The sequence below is a fragment of the Bubalus bubalis genome, chromosome 10 (genome assembly GCF_019923935.1).
Source record: "Bubalus bubalis isolate 160015118507 breed Murrah chromosome 10, NDDB_SH_1, whole genome shotgun sequence".
NCBI lineage: Eukaryota > Metazoa > Chordata > Mammalia > Artiodactyla > Bovidae > Bubalus > Bubalus bubalis.
This window is the reverse complement of record NC_059166.1, coordinates 12,645,362-12,667,660: the sequence shown is the minus strand read 5'-3', so window position 1 is coordinate 12,667,660 and position 22,299 is coordinate 12,645,362. Positions and strand designations below refer to the sequence as shown.

Sequence of the window (22,299 nt, the reverse complement as noted above, 5' to 3'; positions counted from 1 at the left end):
CAGCCGAAATCCAGTTTGGGACTTAAACCCACGTGGCTGGGACTCGAACCCAGCCAAAACCCACAGTACTTGGTTTCAGGACCTAATGAAGCTCAGGTTCTTAATGTCTCACCACAGAAACAATTAAGTGAGAGAGAAAGTGAAAGGTGAGAACTGGATTTTTTCAGATTAAGAGAAAAGTACACTCCACAGACAGTGTGGGCCATCTCAGAGGGTGGCCAGGAAATGTGGCGTGGTTAGTTTTTATAGGCTGAGTAATTTCATACTAATGAGTGGGAGGATTATTCCAACTGTTCTTGGGAAGGGGCGGAGATTTCCAGAATTTGGGCCACCGCCCACTCCTTAGTCTTTTAACAGTGCCTTGGAACTGTCATGGCACCTCTGGGTGTGTCATTTCACTTGCTGAATTGATGATCAAGGTCTAGTTTTGTCAGCTATCTTCAGTTCAGTCATATCTGACTCTTTGCAATCCCATGGACTGCAACACCCCAGGCTTCCTTTTCCTTCACTATCTCCCAGAGCTTGCTCAAACTCATGTCCATTGAGTCAGTGATGCCATCCAACCATCTCATCCTCTGTTGTCCCCTTCTCCTCCTGCCTTCAGTCTTGCCCAGCATCAGGGTCTTTCCAGTGAGTCAGTTCTTTGCATCAGGTGGCCAAAGGATTGGAGCTTCAGTCTGCCATCTTGGTCCCGATCGATTCCAATCAGTTTATGTTGTGTCCTGGACTGTGTCATTCTTTGAAAAGCTGTGCTCTGCCCCTTTCCCTTTTGTTACACTTGCACATTATTTGTCATTTTCCCCTTGTTGCTTTTAATATTTTATCTCTGTCTTTAATTTTTGTCAGTTTGATTACTGTGTATCTTGGTGTGTTCCTCTTTTGGTTTATCCTTCCTGGGAGACTCTGCTTCCTGGATTTGGTTCACTATTTCCTTTCCCATGTTAGGGAAGTTTTCAGCTGTTACCTCTTCAAATATTTTCTCAGGTCCTTTCTCTCTTCTCTTTCTGGGACCCGTATAATGCAAATGTTGGTGTGTTTAATGTTGTCCCAGATGTCTCTTAGGCTGTCATCATTTCTTTTCATTCTTTTCTCTGTATTCTGTCCTGTGGCAGTGATTTCTACCGTTCTGTCCTCCAGGTCATTTATCTGTTCTTCTGCCTCAGTTATTCTGCTATGGATGCCTTCTAGTGTATTATTTGTCTTTATTATTCATCTCTATTTGGTTCTTTAATTCTTGTAGGTCTTTGGTGAACATTTCTTGCATCTTCTCAATCTTTGCCTCCATTCCTTTTCTGAGACCCAGAATTATCTTCACTATCATTATCCTGAATTCTTTTTCTGGAAGTTTGCCTGTCTCCATTTCATTTCATTGTTTTTCTGGGGTTTTATCTTGTCCCTTCATCTGGAACATAACTTTCTGCTTTTTCATCATGATTAACTTTCTGTAATATGGTTTTTGTTTTAGCCTCTGTGAGGCTGTGCAGATTCTTCTGTCTGCCTTCTGATGGATGAGGCTAAGAAGCTTGTGTAAGCTTGTTGACGGGAGGGACTGGCGATGGGAAAAACTATTTTTTGCTCTAGTGGGCAGGGCCTTGCTCAGTAAAACTTCACTCCAGTTATCTGCTGATGGGTTGGGTTGTTCTCCCTCCCTGGTAGTTGTTTGGCCCGAGGTGACCCAGACTGTGGTAGGGTTAGGAACTCCAAGAGGATTTACGCCAAGGGGAACCTTTCTGGCCTCATCCCTGTGGCAGCCCCTGCTGACCCTTTCCTCCACAGGAGGCCCTCCAACACAGCAGGTAGTTTTGGTTCGGTCTCCTCTGGGTACACTGCTCCTTTCCTCTGGGTCTTGGTGTGTGCAAAATTTTGTTTGTGGCCTTCAAGACTGGAGTCTCTTTCCTCCAGTCCTCTGAAAGTCCTATAATCAAATCCCTCTGGCCTTCAAGGTCAGATTCCCTGGGGATTCCCAGTCCCTTTTTTGAATCCCCAGGCCTGGAAGACTCGGATTCAGAACCTTCAGAACAGTGCCAGAACTTTTGTATTATTGTTCTCCAGTTTGTGGGTCACCCACCCAGTGGTTATGGGATTTGATTTTATCATGGTTGTGCTCCTCCTACCAACTCACTGCTGTTTCTTCTTTGTCTTTGGACCTGGGGTGTCTTTGATGGTTTCCCATGTTGTCCTGTTGATGGTTGTTCAACAGCTAATTGGAATTTTGGTGCTCTCAGAGGAGATGAGCGCACATCCTTCTACTCCACCATCTTGAACCAGAACTTGTACAGATTTTTAACTGTGGATTCAAGGTGTCCACTGAAAAGAGCACAATTTGAGAGTTGTAAGTTAAGTTTATCTGGGGCAAAATGATTGATTGCAGCCAGGGAGGCAGCACATCAGATAGCTCTGAGAGACTGCTCCAAAGAGGCAGTGGGAGGACGGTCAATACATGAAGTTTTGGTGAAGGTTGAGTTCAGTACCGTTAAGCACTCATTTTACAAAAGGTTTTCTGCTAGTTCCAGAGCATCAGATGTTACCATGAAGGGGTTTAGTAGTGCTTTTCTAGGTATGAGGGGCCGAAATGATTGAGATTATAATGTTCCTAGAAACTAAAGACACTGTGCGTCACTCCCCTGAACTCCCTCAGGGGATGTTGAGGGTCAGCAGCTGCAGCAGCACAGGGTTCAGTCTCTGCAGAGGCAGATGGCAAGTACCCTTGTTCAGCTGTTGGCAGTGTAGTTGGTAAGTGCCAATTTGTAGCTGACAAAGACTTTTTATAAGACCCTTATAAATAAGTTATTTACATGTAAATATACTTACTATATTGGAGAAGGCAATGGCACCCGACTCCAGTACTCTTGCCTGGAAAATCCCATGGACGGAGGAGCCTGGTAGGCTGCAGTCCATGGGGTCGCTAAGAGTCAGACACGACTGAGGGACTTCACTTTCACTTTACACTTTCATGCATTGGAGAAGGAAATGGCAACCCACTCCAGTGTTCTTGCCTGGAGAATCCCAGGGACGGGGGAGCCTGGTGGGCTGCTGTCTATGGGGTCGCAGAGAGTCGGACACGACTGAAGCGACTTAGCAGCAGCAGCATACTTATCATATGCAATGCATATTTGCAAATGCTGTGAAATGGGAAGATTTACCATATCCAAAGCTATGCAGTATATATTCCCATCCTTGTGTCTTATTTTTGGCACTTAGTGATCCTCCAGTAGGAAAGCACGCAGTCTGTTTAGATTTTAATGCATTCCTATTAGAAAATAGCCACTTCTTCAGTCCTTTGTGAACATTACTGCTTGTCAGGAGAGGTTTGTTGATGAACATGCTGTACATGTACACCATGTAGAAGCAGAACCATAGCTGTCAGAGGATGCTCTCTTTTCCAGTCAGTCCATTTCACTTCCCATTTTCTTTATTAAACCTTCCCTTTTGTTATTTCTGACTACATTTCATTTGTCTGAATGCCCTTCCCAGTAGCATTTTTTATTTTGGCACTGAAATATATTCCCTGTGTTCTTATTTTCATGAGGCAGAGTCTTAAGGTTCTCATGGATCCCCCAGTTTCTGAATACTATTTCAGTAAGTTACTTTTTTTTAAAATGCATGTGGGAACATGAGAGGGGAAAAAATAAAGGTGCTCAGGCACTAATTGTTGACCTTACACAACTTTTTAATATACACATTTCAAATTAGTGTCTCCAAAAAATTACCTGTGAGTCAGACACGACTGAGCAGCTGAACATCACCACCACATTTCAGAGACCTTTGAAATCATTAGTGAACTATCAGAGCTGACAATGGTAAATCTCAGAATATCGAGACTCTATTGTTGTTGTTCAGTCACTCAGTCATGTCTGACTCTTTGTGGCCCCATGGACTGCAGCACACCAGGCTTCCCTGTCTTTTCACTATCTCCTGGAGTCTGCTCAAACTCATGTCCATTGAGTTGATGATGCCATCCAACCATCTCATCCTCTGTCGCCCCCTTCTCCTCCTGCCCTCAATCTTTCCCAGCATCAGGGTCTTTTCCATTGAGTCAGCTCTTGGCACAAGGTTGCCAGAGTATTGGAGTTTCAGTCTCAGCATCACTCCTTCCAATGAATATTCAGGACTGATTTCTTTTAGGATTGACTGGTTTGATCTCCCTGCTGTCCAGCTGTCCAAGGAACTCTTCAAGAGTCTTCTCCAGCCACCACAGTTCGAAAGCATCAGTTCTTCAGTGCAGTATACAGCCTTTTTTATTGTCCAGCTCTCACATCCATACATGAATACTGGAAAAACCGTAGCTTTGACTAGACGGACATTTGTAGGTGAAGTAATGTCTCTGCTTTTTAATATGCTGTCTAGGTTTGTCGTAACTGTTCTTCCAAGGAGGAAGCATCTTTTAATTTCATGGCTGCAGTCACCATCTACAGTTATTTTGAAGCCCAAGAAAATAAAGTCTGTTAACTGTTTCCATTGTTTCCTCATCTATTTGCCAAGAAGTGATGGGACTGGATGCTATAATCTTAGTTTTTTAAATGTTGAGTTTTAAGCCAGCTTTTTCACTCTTCCCTTTCACCTTCATCAAGAGGCTCTTTAATTCCTCTTTGCTTTCTGCAGTAAGGATGGTGTTGTATAATACTACAGCAATTGTGTGTCTATTACCCTCCCTTTCCACTTGAGTAGATTGTTAGATAGTTGGGGTGAAGGTCTTCGCGTTACCTTTTATCCCCTCAAGAGCTTAATGTATTGTGCATATCTACAGTGGCTTATCAGTGGATATTGATTTAAGTCACTGATTAGCTTTGACCTGTTAATTAGTTCAGTTTGGCTTCATATTTCTCAGTTCTTTGTTTTAGTTGGTTTTACCTGGAAAATAAAACTTAGTGATCTGAGAAAGGTTATTTTGTGAGTGCTTATGATTAACTCTCAAAGTAAATTTGAAAATAAGTGTACAAGGGTGATTATGATACATCAGTCATAAATTATGTTGGAGATTGTTTCAGAGACATTCTGCTTCTTTGAAATAATTCTTTATTTCCATGGATACTGGCGTAGGGTTGTAGATACAGGGTTGCAAAGATTATTAAAGTAAAGTGTGGGGGAATGGTGAGTTGAGAAATGTACACCATCAGTCTGGCCTTGGCATTCTGCTCCTTCGAGCAAAATAGATCTATTGCATTCAGGTGCGTTTACATGTGAAGAAGCTGGATAAATTTATTTTTCTAGCTGGAATTTGTTTACATGATTATCTTTAGAACCTAGTAAGCTAATTTATCATTTAAATCAGTTTGTATTTGACTGATGTGTGCAAGGAACTATTTTAGACATTGCAGAGGATATAAAAAAAGACTGATATTGGTAACTGTTTATTGAGAATTTATAGTATGTAATGTCATTGTTTTCTGAAGTGGATGGATGAATGGAGATATTGGGAAATGGACCAAACAGGAAACAGATTATGGGCGAAACAATTTTACATTGTGATTAAGTTGCCATGAAGAGAGTGAGCAGGGTGTATAACACAGGAGGAGAAGGATCTGTGTCTATTTTGTCTGCACACATATATATGTACATACATACCACTGGTGGCGGGGTATGGTTTTATTTTATTTCTTTTTTAGGGTATGATTTTAGATATGAAAATTTCTCCCATTCCCATTCTTCTGATTACAACTAAGAAAAACAACTCTGAATTTTATACTTGTGTCTTTAGCATCTTTAGATCTTTGCTAATCTTTTAAAAAAGAAAGAAAACAAAGATTGCCCTTTAAGCCTATCTTTTGGCAAGCTGAATTATCTAGAGAGAAGTTAATCATGTTTTATTTTCTGTATAATTAATTTTAGTATTACTTTCTACCTATAAGTGTGAGCTAGAGCAGTGCTTCTCAAAATTTTTTTTTTGCTGCAGCCCACTGTAAGAAATATAGTTTGTATTATGAGCCAGTAGTTACATATGTAAATATATAACAGGGAAAAAAATCTCATCAGGGATTAGTCATTGTGCTTTATTATTTTCCATTTTGTTCTGTTTTGTTTGAATTGGACTAGAATTACCTTGAGAACCTTTTTATTTAGTAGGCTAAATTATAACTTGAAGGAAAGTAAAAGATGAAGAAAAGATATATTCTATGGTGGAAGGAATGGTGTGAAATGGAAAAAGAAATGTGTGATAAGACTTTAAAAAATTGTCTATGCAGAATAAATCATATTCAGTTTTTAGACATTTTTCTGAACATTTTTCCTGGTCTTGTTTTTGCACTTCTTTTATTTATGAAGTTGCAATTATATAAAGTGAAAGTGAAGTCGCTGAGTCGTGTCCGACTCTGCGACCCCATGAACTGTAGCCTACCAGGCTCCTCCATCCATGGGATTTTCCAGGCAAGAGTGCTTAGTAAAATTTACAGCTCTTGGATACAGTGGTATACTATCATTTCCCTCAAGATATTGTATTTTTCAGTTCTGACATTTTCATTTGGTTCTTTTTTGTAGTTTCTCATTCTGTGCTGAAAACATAGCATTTATTGAAAGAGTTTTCTCCTTTACCTTATTTATAATGATTATAACTTCTTTAAAGTTCTTAGTGATAATTGCAACAGAAGCATTATCTTGTTGTTAGCATCTGTTGGTTATTTTTTTCTCTTGATCAGTGTGGACAGATTTTCTGGGAGTGTGGGTGAGTGAATGGGTGAGCGAGTGAGAGCGAGAGAGTGAGACAGAGTATGTGTGTGTGTTTTGCTATGTCAAATAAATTTGGCTCATATACTGGATGTTTTCAGTATTGTGTTACTTCATTCTCTGAAAAATGTTGATTTTTGTTTAGCAGACATTTAGGTTGGTTTGATTCAGGATGCAAGTTCTGTCTTGCCTTTTTCAGTTCAGTTCAGTCCCTCAGTCATGTCCCAACTCTTTGCGACCCCATGGACTGCAGCACGCCAGGCCTTCCTGTCCATCACCAACTCCCAGAGTTTACTCAAACTCATGTCGATTGAGTCAGTGATGCCATCCAGCCATCTCATCCTGTTGTCCCCTTCTCCTCTTGCCTTCAATCTTTCCCAGCATCAGGGTCTTTTCAGATGAGTCAGCTCTTCGCATCAGGTGGACGAAGTATTGGAGTTTCAGCTTCAACCTCAGGCCTTCCAATGAACATTCAGGACTGATTTCCTTTAGGATGGACTGGTTGGATCTCCTTGCAGTCCCAAGGGACTCTCAAGAGTCTTCTCCAACATCACAGTTGAAAAGCATCAATTCTTCGGCTATCAGCTTTCTTTATAGTCCAGCTCTCACATCCATACATGACCACTGGAAAAACCATAGCCTTGACTAGACGGACCTTTGTTGGCAAAGTAATATCTCTGCTTTTCAATATGCTATCTAGATTGGTCATAACTTTCCTTCCAAGGAGTAAGCGGCTTTTAATTTCATGGCTGCAGTCTCCATCTGCAGAGATTTTGGAGCCCCCCCCCCAAATAAAGTCAGCCACTGTTTTCCCCATCTATTTGCCATGAAGTGATGGGACCGGATGCCATGATCTTCGTTTTCTGAATGTTGAGCTTTAAGCCAACTTTCTCACTCTCCTCTTCCACTTTCATCAAGAGGCTCTTTAGTTCTTCGCTTTTTGCCATAAGGGTGGTGTCATCTGCATATCTGAGACTATTGATATTTCTCCCGGCAATCTTGGTTCCAGCTTGTGTTTCATCAGTCCAGCATTTCTCATGATGTACTCTGCATATAAGTTAAATAAGTAGAGTAACAATATACAGCCTTGACGTACTCCTTTCCCTATTTGGAACCAGTCTGTTGTTCCATGTCCAGTTCTAACTGTTGCTTCCTGACTTGCGTACAGGTTTCTCAAGAGGCAGGTCAGGTGGTCTGGTATTCCCATCTCTTTCAGAATTTTCCACAGTTTATTGTGATCCACACAGTCAAAGGCTTTGACATATCCAATAAAGCAGAAATAGATGTTTTTCTGGAACTCTCTTGCTTTTTCAATGATCTAATGTCAGTTCAGTTTTCAAAGCATTTCTTATGCTCTTTGGATGTGCTCAGCATTTGTGCCACTCAGTTGTCTAGGTTCTGGGTAGTGGTTTACATAGGTATTAATTCTCAAAGCCTTTTCGGGGCTTCTTTGGGTCTGTTTCACGCAGGCGCATTTCGGATAAGTCCAGGACTTCAGTTGGTGCACAGATTCAGGGGCGCCCCTTCTCTAGTTCTCTCTGGGATTCTCCTTCTCTCTCCAGATCCCAGTGCATCCTTTTCCCTGTTCTCTGGCCAGAAAGTTAGCCTTCAGAGAGAAGTGGCAAGAAAAAGAAAATGGTGTTTTTTGGATAGTAGGGGCCTTTTTTCCTGTCTGGAGATGGCTTTTCTCTTGGGTTTTTGGTGCTGAAGTGGCACCAGTGGCTGACCTTGAACACTTAGCAGGGCCTGGGAAGATCAGGGGGAGCAGGAGTTTTTCTTCCCTCACCCCAGCCTCCCCCTAGTAGCAGGGAAGATTCCTTTTACCTAGTCTTCTGGGTGGCTGAAGGGGATTTCCCTTCAGTGCTTTTGATTGTAATATGGGCTTCCCTGGTGGCTCAGAGGGTAAAGCATCTGCCTGCAATGCGGGAGACCTGGGTTCGATCCCTGGGTTGGGAAGATCCTGTGGAGAAGGCAGTGGCAACCCACTCCAGTACTTTTGCCTGGAACATCCCATGGATGGAGGAGCTTGGTAGGCTACAGTCCGTGGGGTTGCAAAGAGTTGGACACGACTGAGCGACTTCACTTTTTGATTGTAGTATTGGCTGCACCATTTGATAACGCCAGCTCTGGGATCAAAGCCAGAGACAAGAGAGGAACACAGAAGACTGTGAAATTTACTTCAACATCCACAACGCAGCTCCCTCCCCCGCTGTAACTGGTCATTATTCAAGTTTAACTCCAGTCGGTCTGGTGTCCCTATTTCAGAGTTCTCGTGTAGCTAGTTCCTTTTTTATATTAGTCTGTAGGGTTTACTTGTGACAGTGGGGGAGAGACACCACAGTTGCTTACTCTGTTTTGACTAACTCCTGTGTACTTTCTGAACTTGAACTTTTTATTTTGTATTGGAGTATAGCCGATTGACAGTATTGTGATAGTTTTAGGTGAACAGTGGAGGGACTCAGCCATACATATGCATGTACCCATGCTCTCCCAAACTCCTCTCCCATCTAGCCTGCCACAGAACATTGAGCAGAGTTCCGTGTACTATATGGTAGGTCCTTGTTGGTTATCCATTTTAAACATAGCAGTGTATATATATGTTCATTGGGCTTCCCGGGTAGCTCAGTGGTAAAGAATCCACCTGTCAATGCAGGAGACCTGGGTTCGATCCCTGGATCAGGAAGATTCCCTGGAGGAGGAAATGGCAACCCACTCTAGTATTCTTGCCTGGGAATCCCATGGATGGAGAGGAGCCTGGAGGAGCCTACAGTTCTTGGGGTTGCAAAAGAAAGAGTCAGACGCAAGTTAGCAACTAAATAACATGTCTATTATAAACTCCCTAACCATCCCTTCCCCACACCCCCCCACTGCAAACCCTAAGTTCCTTCTCTAAGTCTATGAGTCTTTTTCTGTTGATAAGTTCATTTGTATCATTTCTTTTTAGATTCCACATGAAAGGGATGTCAGGTTATTTCTCCTTCTCTTTTTTTTAAGAGTGTTTTTTAACCCCATTTATTCCAGGTACTTGGAAAGGTCGTATAAATTTGAATGTTGAATGAAAGGACCATGCAGATAAGTTCTTGTGGCCTGTATTTAGTTTTTTAAAGGATAACCTTTTGGGGCAGAGTTGATAGTTTTTTTTTGTTACTAATGCAGTGTTAAGTGTTCCTTTTTGACAGTATTCAGAACTGTAATATTAACCTTAGATGTCTGTCATGCTTGAGAAATGGGGTATTCTGCTTTCATGCATTGGAGAAGGAAATGGCAACCCACTCCAGTGTTCTTGCCTGGAGAATCCCGGGGACAGCAGAGCCTGGTGGGCTGCCGTCTGTGGGGTCGCACAGAGTCGGACACGATTGAAGCGACTTAGCAGCAGCAGCAGCAGCTTAATAATAAAGCTAATTATTTATGTGAAACTGCTTGTAGCTCATAGTTAAAGATAATTATTATGAAGGATATAAACATTTGTGTTCGTTACAGTACTCTTGTTGGCACCTTTATATATATATAAGACCAAATTCTGGCTCCCCCCCCCCCCCACACCATTTTTTAAACTAGAGAATTTCTCCTCTCTCCAAAAGCTTGGTATATAGATTTGATCTTATTGGACAGATTTTTGCATAATTCAGATTTTAAAAATTTTAAATAGGCGTTTCCTTTTTATAATATCTTATAATTTAAAGGGATTCGTGTTTTGACATTCTGAGAAAGATGTACAGTACTCTTCCCCATATCACATTGTTACCTTCATTGTTTACTTAAGTATACTGTCCAAGGTGTGTCTGTTTGTTCATTGGAACATTGTCCATCTCCAGAGCAGCCCATCAGTTCGTGAGAAGGGACTAAATACTTGCTCTATTGGACCCATAGTGCCTGGCATTAATTGAGTATCTTTGGAATGAGTGATGAATTGTTGGATTATGGGTGATTTCAGAGAAGGCAATGGCAACCCACTCCAGTACTCTTGCCTGGAAAATCCCATGGACGGAGGAGCCTGGTGGGCAGCAGTCCATGGGTTGCTAAGAGTCAGACACGACTGAGCGACTTCACTTTCACTTTTCACTTTCATGCATCAGAGAAGGAAATGGCAACCCACTCCAGTGTTTTTGCCTGGAGAATCCCATGGATGGGGGAGCCTGGTGGGCTGCCATCTATGGGGTCGCACAGAGTCGGACACAACTGAAGTGACTTAGCATCATGGGTGATGTGCATATTTTGCCATCTACATGCTTTTTGCATTTTTCAGTTTTTCCAGTCTAAAATATTTTTATAACCAGAAAAAAAGTTATAAGACTTTTTTTTTAATATTATTTTTTATGTTCTCTCACTGGTTTTTAGATGTCACATTTCAGGTTTTGTGCTTTGGTGTTTGCAATTATTTTAAGGGCCCTTTTTTCTTTTTTTTTCTTCCCTTAAGATGCATTTGAAAGTTGTCATAGTGTGTTAATGTTAGTCGCTCAGTCTTGTCCAACTCTTTGCGACCCCATGGACTGTAGCCCAACAGTCTTCTCTGTCTATGGACTTACCCAGGCAGGAATACTGGGGTGGGTAACCATTCTCTTCTCCATTTGAACCACCAGGGAAGTTTCCATACTGTCACAGGATTCAATATAAAATTGGGAGTGCTGCCTTGGTTAAAAGCCTGATGTGATGGTCCTCACAGAATCTGTGATATGTCTTTTACTTAGTCTTTGCTCTTTAAAACATTGTTTGCTCAAGAATATTGCTGCTTCAGTAGAAATTAACCCAAGTTTTTGGAGAGTTTTGTTTTACTTTTTACAGAGATATGCTTTCAGAACCTTAGGAAAAAGTCAATATTGTTCACATTATTCTTTCAGAATATGATTTTCTTCATGTTGAATCTACTGCTGTTAGTCTAATGTTAGTGTTCTCTGGTCACATTTTGTTATGTCCTGTGTGTCTGATTTTATATGTCACTTTGTTACATGCTTCTAGTATCAAACATTTTTATGTTGTGTTCCAAACCAAAATTAATATGGAAGATTGTGCTATATAAAGAAAGGAGACCTTATATATTAGGGAGTGAGAAATTTTGGATATAGAGAATATATAATTTTTGATTTGTTGAGGCAGAATTTGTAATGAAGTGTATTGATTTTCAGGTATTAAAGTTGGTGAATATTATGCTCTTTAAAATGACTATCAGTGAAACTAGACTGTTACTCAACTTTTCATTCCTATATGCAGAATACTGAGTTTCTATTTTTTAAAGTTATTTAGGAAAAGGCAGAGAAGTTTTTTATTTTGAAGTTATAGTTTCTACTTTGAATTATAAAAATGATTTTTTTTTGCAAAAATATTTATGTAAAGTAAAAAGTCTGTACAGTTAAGTTAGAAAAATTAAGATAAATCATTCACAGCTTTCTGCTGCTTTATTCATTTTCTGTTGCTGTGTAGCACATTGCCACAAATTTAGCTTGAGGCTTAAAGCACCATGTGTTTATTTCACAATTTCCATGGATCAGAACCAGGTCCGGGTTAGCTGGATCCTCTGCTTATGGTCTCAGCAGGGCGAGGTCAATGCATCAGCAAGGTTGTGCTCTCATTTAAGATTTGTGATCTCATCTCCCCCAGTTCATCCATATTGTTGGCTGAATATGGTTTCTTACTGTTGTAGATGGATTGAGGCCTCATTTTATTTGCTGGGTGGGGGTGGAGGAGTCTCTGAGTTCCTAGCAGCCACCCTCGGGTCCTGGTTGTCATGTAGCCTTCTCATGTGTGTATTCACATGGCCATAATGGGGCTAGTTCTCTGGTGTCTCTTACGTGCATGTGCTAAGTCGCTTCAGTTGTGCCGGACTCTGTGACTTTATGGACTGTAGCCTGTCAGTCTCCTCTGTCCATGGGATTCTCCAGGCAAGAATACTGGAGTGGGTTGCCGTTTCCTCCTCCAGGGAATCTTCCTGACCCAGGGATTGAACCTGTGTCCCTTATGTCTCCTGGATCGGCAGGTGGGTTCTTTACCACCAGTGCCACCTAGGAGGCCCAGGAGTCTCTTCTTAGGAGGGCATAGTTCTGCTGGATGAGGACTTCACTCTCAAGACCATGTGCCTGTGTGCTTGCTCACTCGCTGAGCTGTGTCTGACTCTATGCGACCCTGTGGACTGTACCCCACCAGGCTCCTCTATCTGCGGGATTTCCCAGGGAAGAGTACGGGAGTGAGTTGCCGTTTCCTTCTCCGGGAGTTCTTCCCGACCCAGGGATCGAACCCTGCATCTCCTGCATTGGCAGGCGGATTCTGTACCACTGCACTGCCTGGGAAGCCCACTCCTCCATCAAGGCTGTTTCCAAGTACAGTTGACTTTAACAACATAGGTTTGAACTGTGAGGGTTCACTTACATGTGGAAATTTTTCAGTAGTAAATAGTACAGTACTACGCAACCTGTGGTTGGTTGAACCCATAGATGTAGGACCTTAGGTAGTAAGGACTGACTATAAGTTGTGTGTGAATTTTTGACCATGTGGAGGGTCATCATCCGTAACTCGTGCGTTGTTCAGTGGTCACTACACAGTCACACTAGGGGTTGGGACTTCAACATATGAGTTTTGGGGACAGATACACTCTGGAAGGCCAGGATTGGCCTTAGAATTAGAACAGGGTTGTATTAAAATATAATTGTTACATTTTTCAGAATAATGTATGCATGTAATTTTTTTTCAAGTACAAAAGAGATTTTATTGGAATCTCTTCCTTCTCATCCTGTGCTGGATCTCCAAACAACTTCTGTTCTTCTGATAACGTTCATATCACTAACCAATAATTTTATATGTGTTTCTTTAATGTTCAGTTTTAGACATTATTTATTGACGTTTTGGATGAGGTGTTAGTTCATTGTGCTGCTCATGCTCTCTTGAGTACCTTGATTTTGATGGATGAGACTCTGGATTTTTGCAGAGCAAGTTTTTTCCCTCTTTGGCTGTATCTTGTGTATCTTGTGGCTTGTGGTTTCCCCTTTGTTTCATCAGTTAACCAGTCCTCATCACGTTTCCATTTTCTGGAAGTAGGTGACAGCTTAACCTTTTCCCCTACTCGTAACACCTGTAAGAAATTATTCCTTTTTTGCCCTGCCAGTAAGTGGAAGAAAAGGAAAAAGTGGTTAGCATGCTATCTTGGATCGAAAGTACCAAAATTGCGTCAGTTCCAGGAACTTCTGTGATTTCTGATTTCTAAGAGCATTTGAAGGATCCTGACTAGTATCCTCAAGGCCTAACGGACCACTGTTGGGAAGAATAAATTGGGTTGATTAACATCTTAGGTTCACACTTAAGTTTAATTCCTATTAGACCTAGAATCAGCAGTCTTGAAGCATAAGATTAACCTGTAAATGAGCAATACTTCACCCTAATTTGCTGGTTCTCTTGGATTTTTCATGTCATAAGTTTTTTGTTGCATTCTTTTCAGGGTCATAGTAGAATTGATTTACTATTGCTTAAATTGGAAGGGCACTAAACTTTTTGTAGTGAAGCGTTTTCTTGAAATAATAGCAAGCACGAAGTACAACATTTTGTTGAATTTTGGGTAATGAGCGTTACTCAGTACATAGATGAGGGAGCGCCTGAATACACTTTGCAGGACATGAGATTGTTGTGTTTATTCAAAGGTAAACAAGTGAACAAAACTGTTTATAAGATTAAGAAATAAAATTGCCCACTCTCTTGCCATTTCCACCACATCTGCAGTTAGCTTCCTCCATGAAGTCTTGAACCCCTCAAAGTCAAATACCATGAGGGTTGAAATCAATTTCTTTCAGACCCCTGTTAACATTGCTATGTTGACCCCTCCTATGAATCATGAGTGTTCTCAGTGGCACCAAGAATGGTGAATCCTTTCCAGTAGGTGTTCCGTTTACTTTGCCTAGAACCATTAGAGGAATCACTATCTGTTGCAGCTATAACCTTACTAAATATATTTCTTATTAAGACTTGAAAGTTGAAATGAATCCTTGATCTATGAGCTACAGAATGGATGTTGCGTTAGCAGTCATGCGAACACCAATCTCCATCAGAGCTCTGGCATGATCAGATGTGTTGTTGATGAGCAGTAATATCTTGAAAGGGTTTTTTTCCTGAGCAGTAGATCTCAACGATGGATTTAAAGTATTTTCAATCAGCCACATTGTACATAGATGCGCTGTCATCCAAGTGTTGTTGTTCCAGTTAGAGAGCCCAGGCATAGAGGATTGAGCATGATCCTTCAAGGCGGTAGAATTTTCACAGGGTGGATGAGTATTGGCTTCTACTAGTCATTGGCTGCATTGGCCCCTTACCAGAGTGTCATCCTGTCTTTTGAAACTTTGAAGGCAGGCATTGATTTCTCGTTAGCTATGAAAGTCTACCTGACTTCTTCCAGCTTAAGGCTGTTTTGTTTACACTGAAAATCTGTTGTTTATGGAGATACCTTCATTAATTATTGGAGCTAGATCCTCTGCATAACTTGCTGCATCTTCTCCATCAGCATTTGGTGCTTCACTTGCACTTTTATGTTGCGAGATGACTTTTTTGCTTAAATCTCATGAATCAGCTCTGCTAGCTTCACACTTCTGCAGCCTCCTCACCTCTCAGCCTTCAGAGAATTGAGCAGAGTAGAAACTTGCTCTGGCTTTGGCTTTCCGGAATGTGGCAGCTGGTTTACTCTTCTCTCCAGACTAAAACTTTCTCTGTATCCGCAGTAAGGCCACTTTGCTGGCTTATCATTTGTGTGTTCATTGGAGTCGCACTTAATGTCCTTCAAGAACTTTTCCTTTGCATTTACAGCTTAACTGGTGCAGGAGGCTTATTAGCATGTCCTCTTCACTAACTAACCCAGAGTTGCCACAACCTTCAGTGTGTCTGCAAAACACAGTGAAGTGAAAGATGCCTCTTATGTGATAGCAGCTGTGTAGCCTTCAAAGCCTAAAATACGTGCTGTGCTGAACCCTGGCCTAATCAGTACTGGACAACCTTAAAAGTCTTTGTTAGAAATAAGCTTTTTGGTGGGGTAGCCAGACAGCAACTAAGAAACTGTTTAGGTGAAAGATTCCTCAGGCCTTGATTAAAGTCATTAGAAACTGATTTGATTTGAAGTTATTTTCAGATCTAAAAATACTCATTTCATATGGTGCCTACAAGTGATAAAGTAGAAAATTTAAATGTTACTGATTCTTCAGTGTACCTGAAGGGAGTTGGAAAAACAAAAGAATACCTGAATTGGACTGAAAAGCCAGGCTGCTGTTTAGTATCTTTCCTGTGAATCGATAAGTCAATCTTTCCTGTGAATCAATAAGCCAAAGAAAGGGCAATACTGGGATGTTGTTAAATCTGAGTAAAGGCATTCTGTGAAGAATTAGATGACATGATCTATGCCTCTTCTCTGGTGATTAGATTTTAAGAAGAAGTGAGATTTTAGAGAATCTTGTTGGATAGTTAGTTGAAAACATATGTATTAAGTGAACCTTTGAAAAGTACTTACTAATTGCTTAGTATTTCTCTAAGTAGTACTTTAAGTTTTTGCAGTAGGTACATTTTTTAAAAGAGCGTCTCTGATAAGAGCTGACTTTGGACACTGTTGAAATGTTTTGTAAGTCTAAATTACATTTCCCCTACCTGGTTCTTCCCACCCCACCCCCAGCGCCTCCCTCCCCCCCAAAAAGAAGAAAGCTTTTGATCTGCTAGAATATGGACTAGTGCTTGATCGAAAGTTTAGGGTGATTGAGACTTTAGGGCTTTACCACACAAAATGAAGTGAATTGTTAGCTCTGGGAAGACCCTGAGGCGTCTTCGTTGTCCCAGTAATATAAATTAGCATGGAATGTCCCTTCAGGAACCTGAGGGAATAGGTGTTTGATGCACACTTGAATATTGTTCATTTAAATGGAAAATGCCTACCAAAGAGAATTTTAATAATGGCTAACCCTGTTGAGTGATTTAAGTGTGTTTTAAAGCTTTATATGCAATGTTTCTGTGAAATGAATATTTCTTCTATTTTGTAAATGAGAAAACTAAGGTTCAGAGGTTTGGCAGCTTGTAACATAGTTGGAATTCAAATTCAGGTGTTTCTGTGCAAAGCTTGTACAATCCTGTGTCTTATATGTATTTGTCCGCTTAAATTTATTCTTAACAAATTCTTATTCTCTATCAGACATTGAAGATAAAGAGTGGATAAAGGGAAACAAAGATGTAAGCAGAAAAGGCAGAGTTTCTGTTCTTAGAGCTTGTTTTCTAGTAGAGTAGTAGCAGCAGAAGTAGAGTGTTGCTCAGTCATGTCTGACTCTTTGCGACCCCCTGGATTGTAAACTGCCAGGCCCCTGACTGTCCATGGAATTATCCAGGCAGGAATACTGAAGTGGGTTGCCATTTCCTTTTCCAGGGAATCTTCCCAACCCAGGGATTAAACCCAGGTCTCCCACATTGCAGGTGGATTCTTTAGCACTTAGGAGAGGGCAGGTCTGGATCTCAAATGGGCTGCAGTCTGTACCTGCCAACAACTTCTGGGAAATTGACCTTTGCTTTACACAATTTGCTGTAGATTCTGCAGAACGTGTTCATGTTATTTTGCTCCTGGCGAGTTGACTTGCATGCAGTTAGATTTTATAAAACAGACAAGTAGAAATTGAGGCTACGAGCATATTAAAATTTGGTGTGAGTTTAACAGAGGAGGCTTCTTAAAGGATCTGATGAGATTGTGACCCTGGTTAGGATTACATCAACAAGTAGACACCTCTGTGGGAACTTAAAGGGAAAGATGTTTATATTTCTACCAGGGTTCATTTCAGCTTGGACAGTTCTTGGGGTACAGTTCACCTCTTACTGTTTAAACTCCTTTTAAAGGAACTTATATCCTTTGTCTCATGATTGTCAGTCTTTGTCATCCTTTGGAACAGTCCTTTTAAAAATCAGATATTCATTAAATAATCATACAAGTGTCACATAACTGTGATGCATGTTTCAAAGGTGAATGACAGTACAGTGAGGGTATAAAGGAGACAGTTCTGATTGGGCACATCAGGGAAGGCTTTCCTCATTAGGAAAACCAGTGGGGATACCCTGGTTCTGTGCCAAATAGAGGAAGGCTCTGTGGTAGGGAACTGAAAAAAGGCCATTGTGCCCAGGGCAGAGAGCTGGGGAAGGGCACATGGCAGGAGATGAGACAGAAATTAGACCAGGCACGGGCGTTGTTTACATAGATTTTTGTTTCTGTAGCGAGTGGAAAATCATTGAACTTTTTAAGGTGGTAGAGGAGGTGGGTGAGTATCAGTCACCTGATCAGATCAGTTTTTGAAAAGATAGGCATGCTATCTCCATGTGAGAGCTGAAGGTAATTTGGACGTGGGTCATGGTGGTGGATGGAGGAAGAAGAGACAAATACAGGGAAAACTGGGTAAAATTCAGTAGAATTCAGTGATAAATAGGTTATAAGGGGTGCTGGAGCAGATACATTAGAGGACTACCTAGTTGGTTAACCATCTAAAGCTGTTTTGAGTTGCTTTCATAGTCTGTTCCAATTGTTTTTTTGGGCTGCGCTGGGTCTTTTTGGTGAGGGCTTTTCTCTTTGGCGAGTGGGGCTGCTCTAGTTGCAGTGTGCAGGCTGCTCATTGCTGCTCTCTCGTTGGGGAGCATAAGGGCTTCAGCAGTTTGGGCTTGTGGGCTCAGTCATCATGGTTCCGGGGCTTCTAGAGCGCAGGCTCAGTAGTTGTGGCAGACGGATTTAGTTGCTCGACGGCATGTCAGATCTTCCAGACCAGGGATTGAACCTGTGTCTCCTGCTTTGGCAGGCAGATTCTCTACCACTGAGCCACCAGGGAAGCCCTGTTCAGGTTGTTTTTTCAGGATCATGATGGCCAAAGCTTGGTCTCTCGACTTCTAGTTAATTGTAGTTAAATTCCTAGCATTACCTAGTACCCACTTTTCATCCGGATTTGTTTAAGCTTAGTTGTCTTGTGGTTAATTCCCCTACCTTGTCTTCAATTGTTTTCTCTCTAAGCAGTAGTATTCTTTGCTTATATGAGAAATTTTAAAACAAATTTTGGGAGGAACGGTGGGATTGTTGCTAAACATGAGGTCTCTTGACTTCTGAAAGCAATTATATGGAGACATCCTTCACATACCACACAATTAACCAATTGAAAGTGTGTAATTCAGTGGGTTTTGGTATGGTTGTGCAGTCTTCACCTCAGTCCATTTTAGAATATTTTCATCACCTGAAAAAGAAATGCTGTACTCATAATTATCACTCCTCATTTCTCCCCAACTGGCCCAGCTGTGGATAGTCCCCAGTAGATTTCTTTTTCTGGACATTTCATATAAATGCGTTTCTATAACATGTGGTCTTTTAAATGCGACTTTTTAAACTGAGCCTGTTTTCAAGGTTCATCTGTGCTGTAGCATGCATCAGTACCTCATTCCATTTTCATGGTTAATATTTCATTAATTCGGTAGAACACATTTTGCTTATTCATTCCTCATCTGATGGACATTTAGCTACTTTCCAATTTTTAAATGAATTTTTAATAAATAATGCTGCAGTGACTGTGTACAACTTTTTATGGGAACATATATTTTCACATCTCTTGGGTATATACCTGGGAATGGAATTGTTGGCTCATACTGCATATTATTATGTTTAATTTTTTTAAGAACTGTCAAACTGTTTTCCAAAGCTGCTGTACCATTTTGCATTCCATTAGGGATATGTCAGGGTTCCAATTTCTCTACATTCTTGCTAACACTTGTCTGTCTCTTTGATTATAAGCAAGTAAGTGTAAAGTGATAATCTCATAGTGGTTTTAATTTGTATTTGCTTGATGGCTAATGATGCTGAACTTGACTTTTAAAAGAAAAGCAGCACTTTTAATTTCACTGAGGATGTAAAAATAGAAGTGTTTGGTAATTTCATGTAATTGCATAGAGACCATTAGTTTTACTGTGTTTAAAATTTGTTCTTTTTCATCAGTTGTATTCCCTGAATGACTACAAGCCACCCATTTCTAAAGCGAAAATGACCCAAATTACTAAGGCAGCCATCAAAGCTATAAAGGTGAGTAACACTTTTTACTCTGCTGTTTTCAAAAGGAAATACTCCACTAATATTTTGGAGGAAGGTTAATTTTTACAGGGTATATATTTTCTTCATATTTACAAAGTTTAGTACATGTTCCAAGGTTGGAAAAACACAAAAATGAAAATCTGTCACTTACAAACCCTCCCAACTAGAGATAAACATTTAATATTTTCATAAATATTCTTAAATAAACTTTGAAGCAGTCATTTTCCCTTTTCATAGGTAAGATTTTGGATTCAGGCACATTGTGGAGAATGTGTTTAACACTGTTACTTGTCACACTGACTTTATAGAATCTTGAAATACTAGTTTAGAAAAGTTTTCTAAATAAAACTTAATGTGTTGGTTTTTTTATCCATTGATTACACTATAGATTTGAAAATGGACCTTTATGGAAAATAATTGGATTACATTGTACATAGGACATTCAAACTCTGGGAAGAGGCCACAGGTATTTAGCTGTTACTTTGACACAGTAGTTTTGAACCTGTGTTGACATATGGGTACTGCTACTGCTTTGTCACTTCAGTCGTGTCCAACTCTGTGCAACCCCAAAGACGGCAGCCCACCAGACTCCCCCGTCCCTGGGATTCTCCAGGCAAGAACACTGGAGTGGGTTGCCATTTCCTTCTCCAATGCATGAAAGTGAAAAGTGAAAGTGAAGTCGCTCAGTCGTGTCCAACTCTTAGCGACCCCATGGACTGCAGCCTACCAGGCTCCTCCGTCCATGGGATTTTCCAGGCAAGAGTACTGGAGTGGGTCGGCATTGCCTTCTCCGTGACTTATGGATACTTCTGAAAATCTCAGACGATTGGACTGTCCAGAGAAATACACACATGTAAAAAATTTTGCCTCAGAAGGTTGGACTGTTTCTAGAGAAATGTGCATATGTACAAAATTGTGAATAGAAGTTCTTGGCTTTAGGGACCTTCTGAAGCTCAGCCATAGACACCTCTCCACAATGTCCTTGTCCCCAAAGCTAAGACTCCCTATTCTAGTCTGGTTGTTAAAAGTGAGTATGAGTGAGTGCTTATTTTTAATTAAGTAGATCTGCTGTAGATTTTCAGTGATATGTTTTTCTACTCTGCGTAAGAACATCAGCCATAACCAGAGGCACCATTATTTAAATAAGTTATCTATATTTTTTTGTTTTTGTTTGTGTTTTTGGCCTCACTGAGGGGCTTTTGGAATTTTAGTTCCTCAACCAGGGATCCAGCCCTGGGCTCCCAGCAGTGAAAGCGCTAAGTCCTACCCACTGAACTGCCAGGGAATTCCCTGGATAAGTTATCTTTGAATAACAGCATTATCTGTTAGATTTAACAGGTGATTCTTCATAGAGAGTCTCTATTAGGAGAAAATTTAGATAGTTGATTTTGCAGCATTCTAACGGCCAAACCTTAGTTTTCATACTTGTAATCAATGTCTAAACAGTATTAGAGTTCAAATCTCTGTATTTACATGTAGAATATGAAAGATAAGGACAGTGAGCAATAAACACGTTTAACCTGGAGAATTTTCTTCAAAGAAGTGATTTTTTCAGGGCCTCTGATGAGTAATAGTTTCTTGTGCTTTCTTTTTGTTCTCCATCATTGTGGTCTGATTTCTATGTGATCCTGAGAGTGTGCAACATACATATTATCATTTTTGTTCTGTGAAATGGTTGATGCATTTTAATAAAAGCTTTTGTTGGACAGAATACTTTTTAATTCATGACCTTTAAGGAATAGGTATTAACATTGTTTACATTTTTCAGATGTTGGAAGTGTCTAAGAAAATTAATTTGCAACAGTCAGAATAAAAACAGCTAGATTTTAATTTTTCTCTCAGTCAAGAGAGAAAACATGGTTTACAGTCTAAACATGGTTTACTATACTGTTTTGATTTACTGGTCTTAGTTTTTTTAATTTTGAAAAAATAAAAGCATGTTGCAAAATACAGTGGGCAGTACATAGCCGCTTAGCATTGCCAGGTATTAGCATCTTGGCTAGTACATTTGGTTAGTTCTCTGCATGTACACACAGACACACACACACACTTTGTCGGGTTTTTTTGACTGAGTCATTTGAGAACTCATTTCAGATTTCATTTAGAATAGCACATAATCCCTAAATACTAGAATTTTAATGTCCTAAAACAAAGAGATTTCATAGATCAGCAAAACACATCCCATGCAAGAAATTTTACTTTGATGCAACATTATTATCTAATATAATCTACACTTTGATTTATCAGTTGTCTCAATACTAACTTTAGTAGCTAATCCCTGCACTTGTGCATTTTCGGGATCCGGTCAAGATCCTGTCCTGTATTTGTCCTTTACCCAGCCTTTTGCTTTGTTTTTCTTTTGTTTTTCATTGACATTTTTGAAGAGTTTAGACCAAAGGTTTTGCAGTACTGCGTTACTTTAAACTGCATTTGATGCATATATAAATTGATATTTGAACTGCCTTTTTCAGTTAAATGATACTGTGTTTCATGTTAAGGTAAGTCATTGGCTTTTTGTCAGTGTTAAGAGATGATTATTTTGATGGGTGTTTGTTACCATTGCACACTGTCAACAAAACCTCTGATCACCTGTTACG

General features: G+C 40.4%; 1 protein-coding gene across 9 annotated transcripts in view; it reads left to right on the top strand.

The window, feature by feature from the left end:
• The window catches only part of SCAF8 (SR-related CTD associated factor 8), a 312,229-nt gene that overhangs the window by 21,739 nt on the left and 268,191 nt on the right, over nucleotides 1-22,299 (top strand). For all 9 annotated transcript variants that reach the window (XM_044924059.2, XM_025294995.3, XM_025294994.3 and 6 more), the window contains one exon: nucleotides 19,610-19,693. In XM_044924059.2, the coding sequence (XP_044779994.1) occupies nucleotides 19,610-19,693 (84 nt within the window). The remainder of the gene's footprint in view (nucleotides 1-19,609; nucleotides 19,694-22,299) is intronic.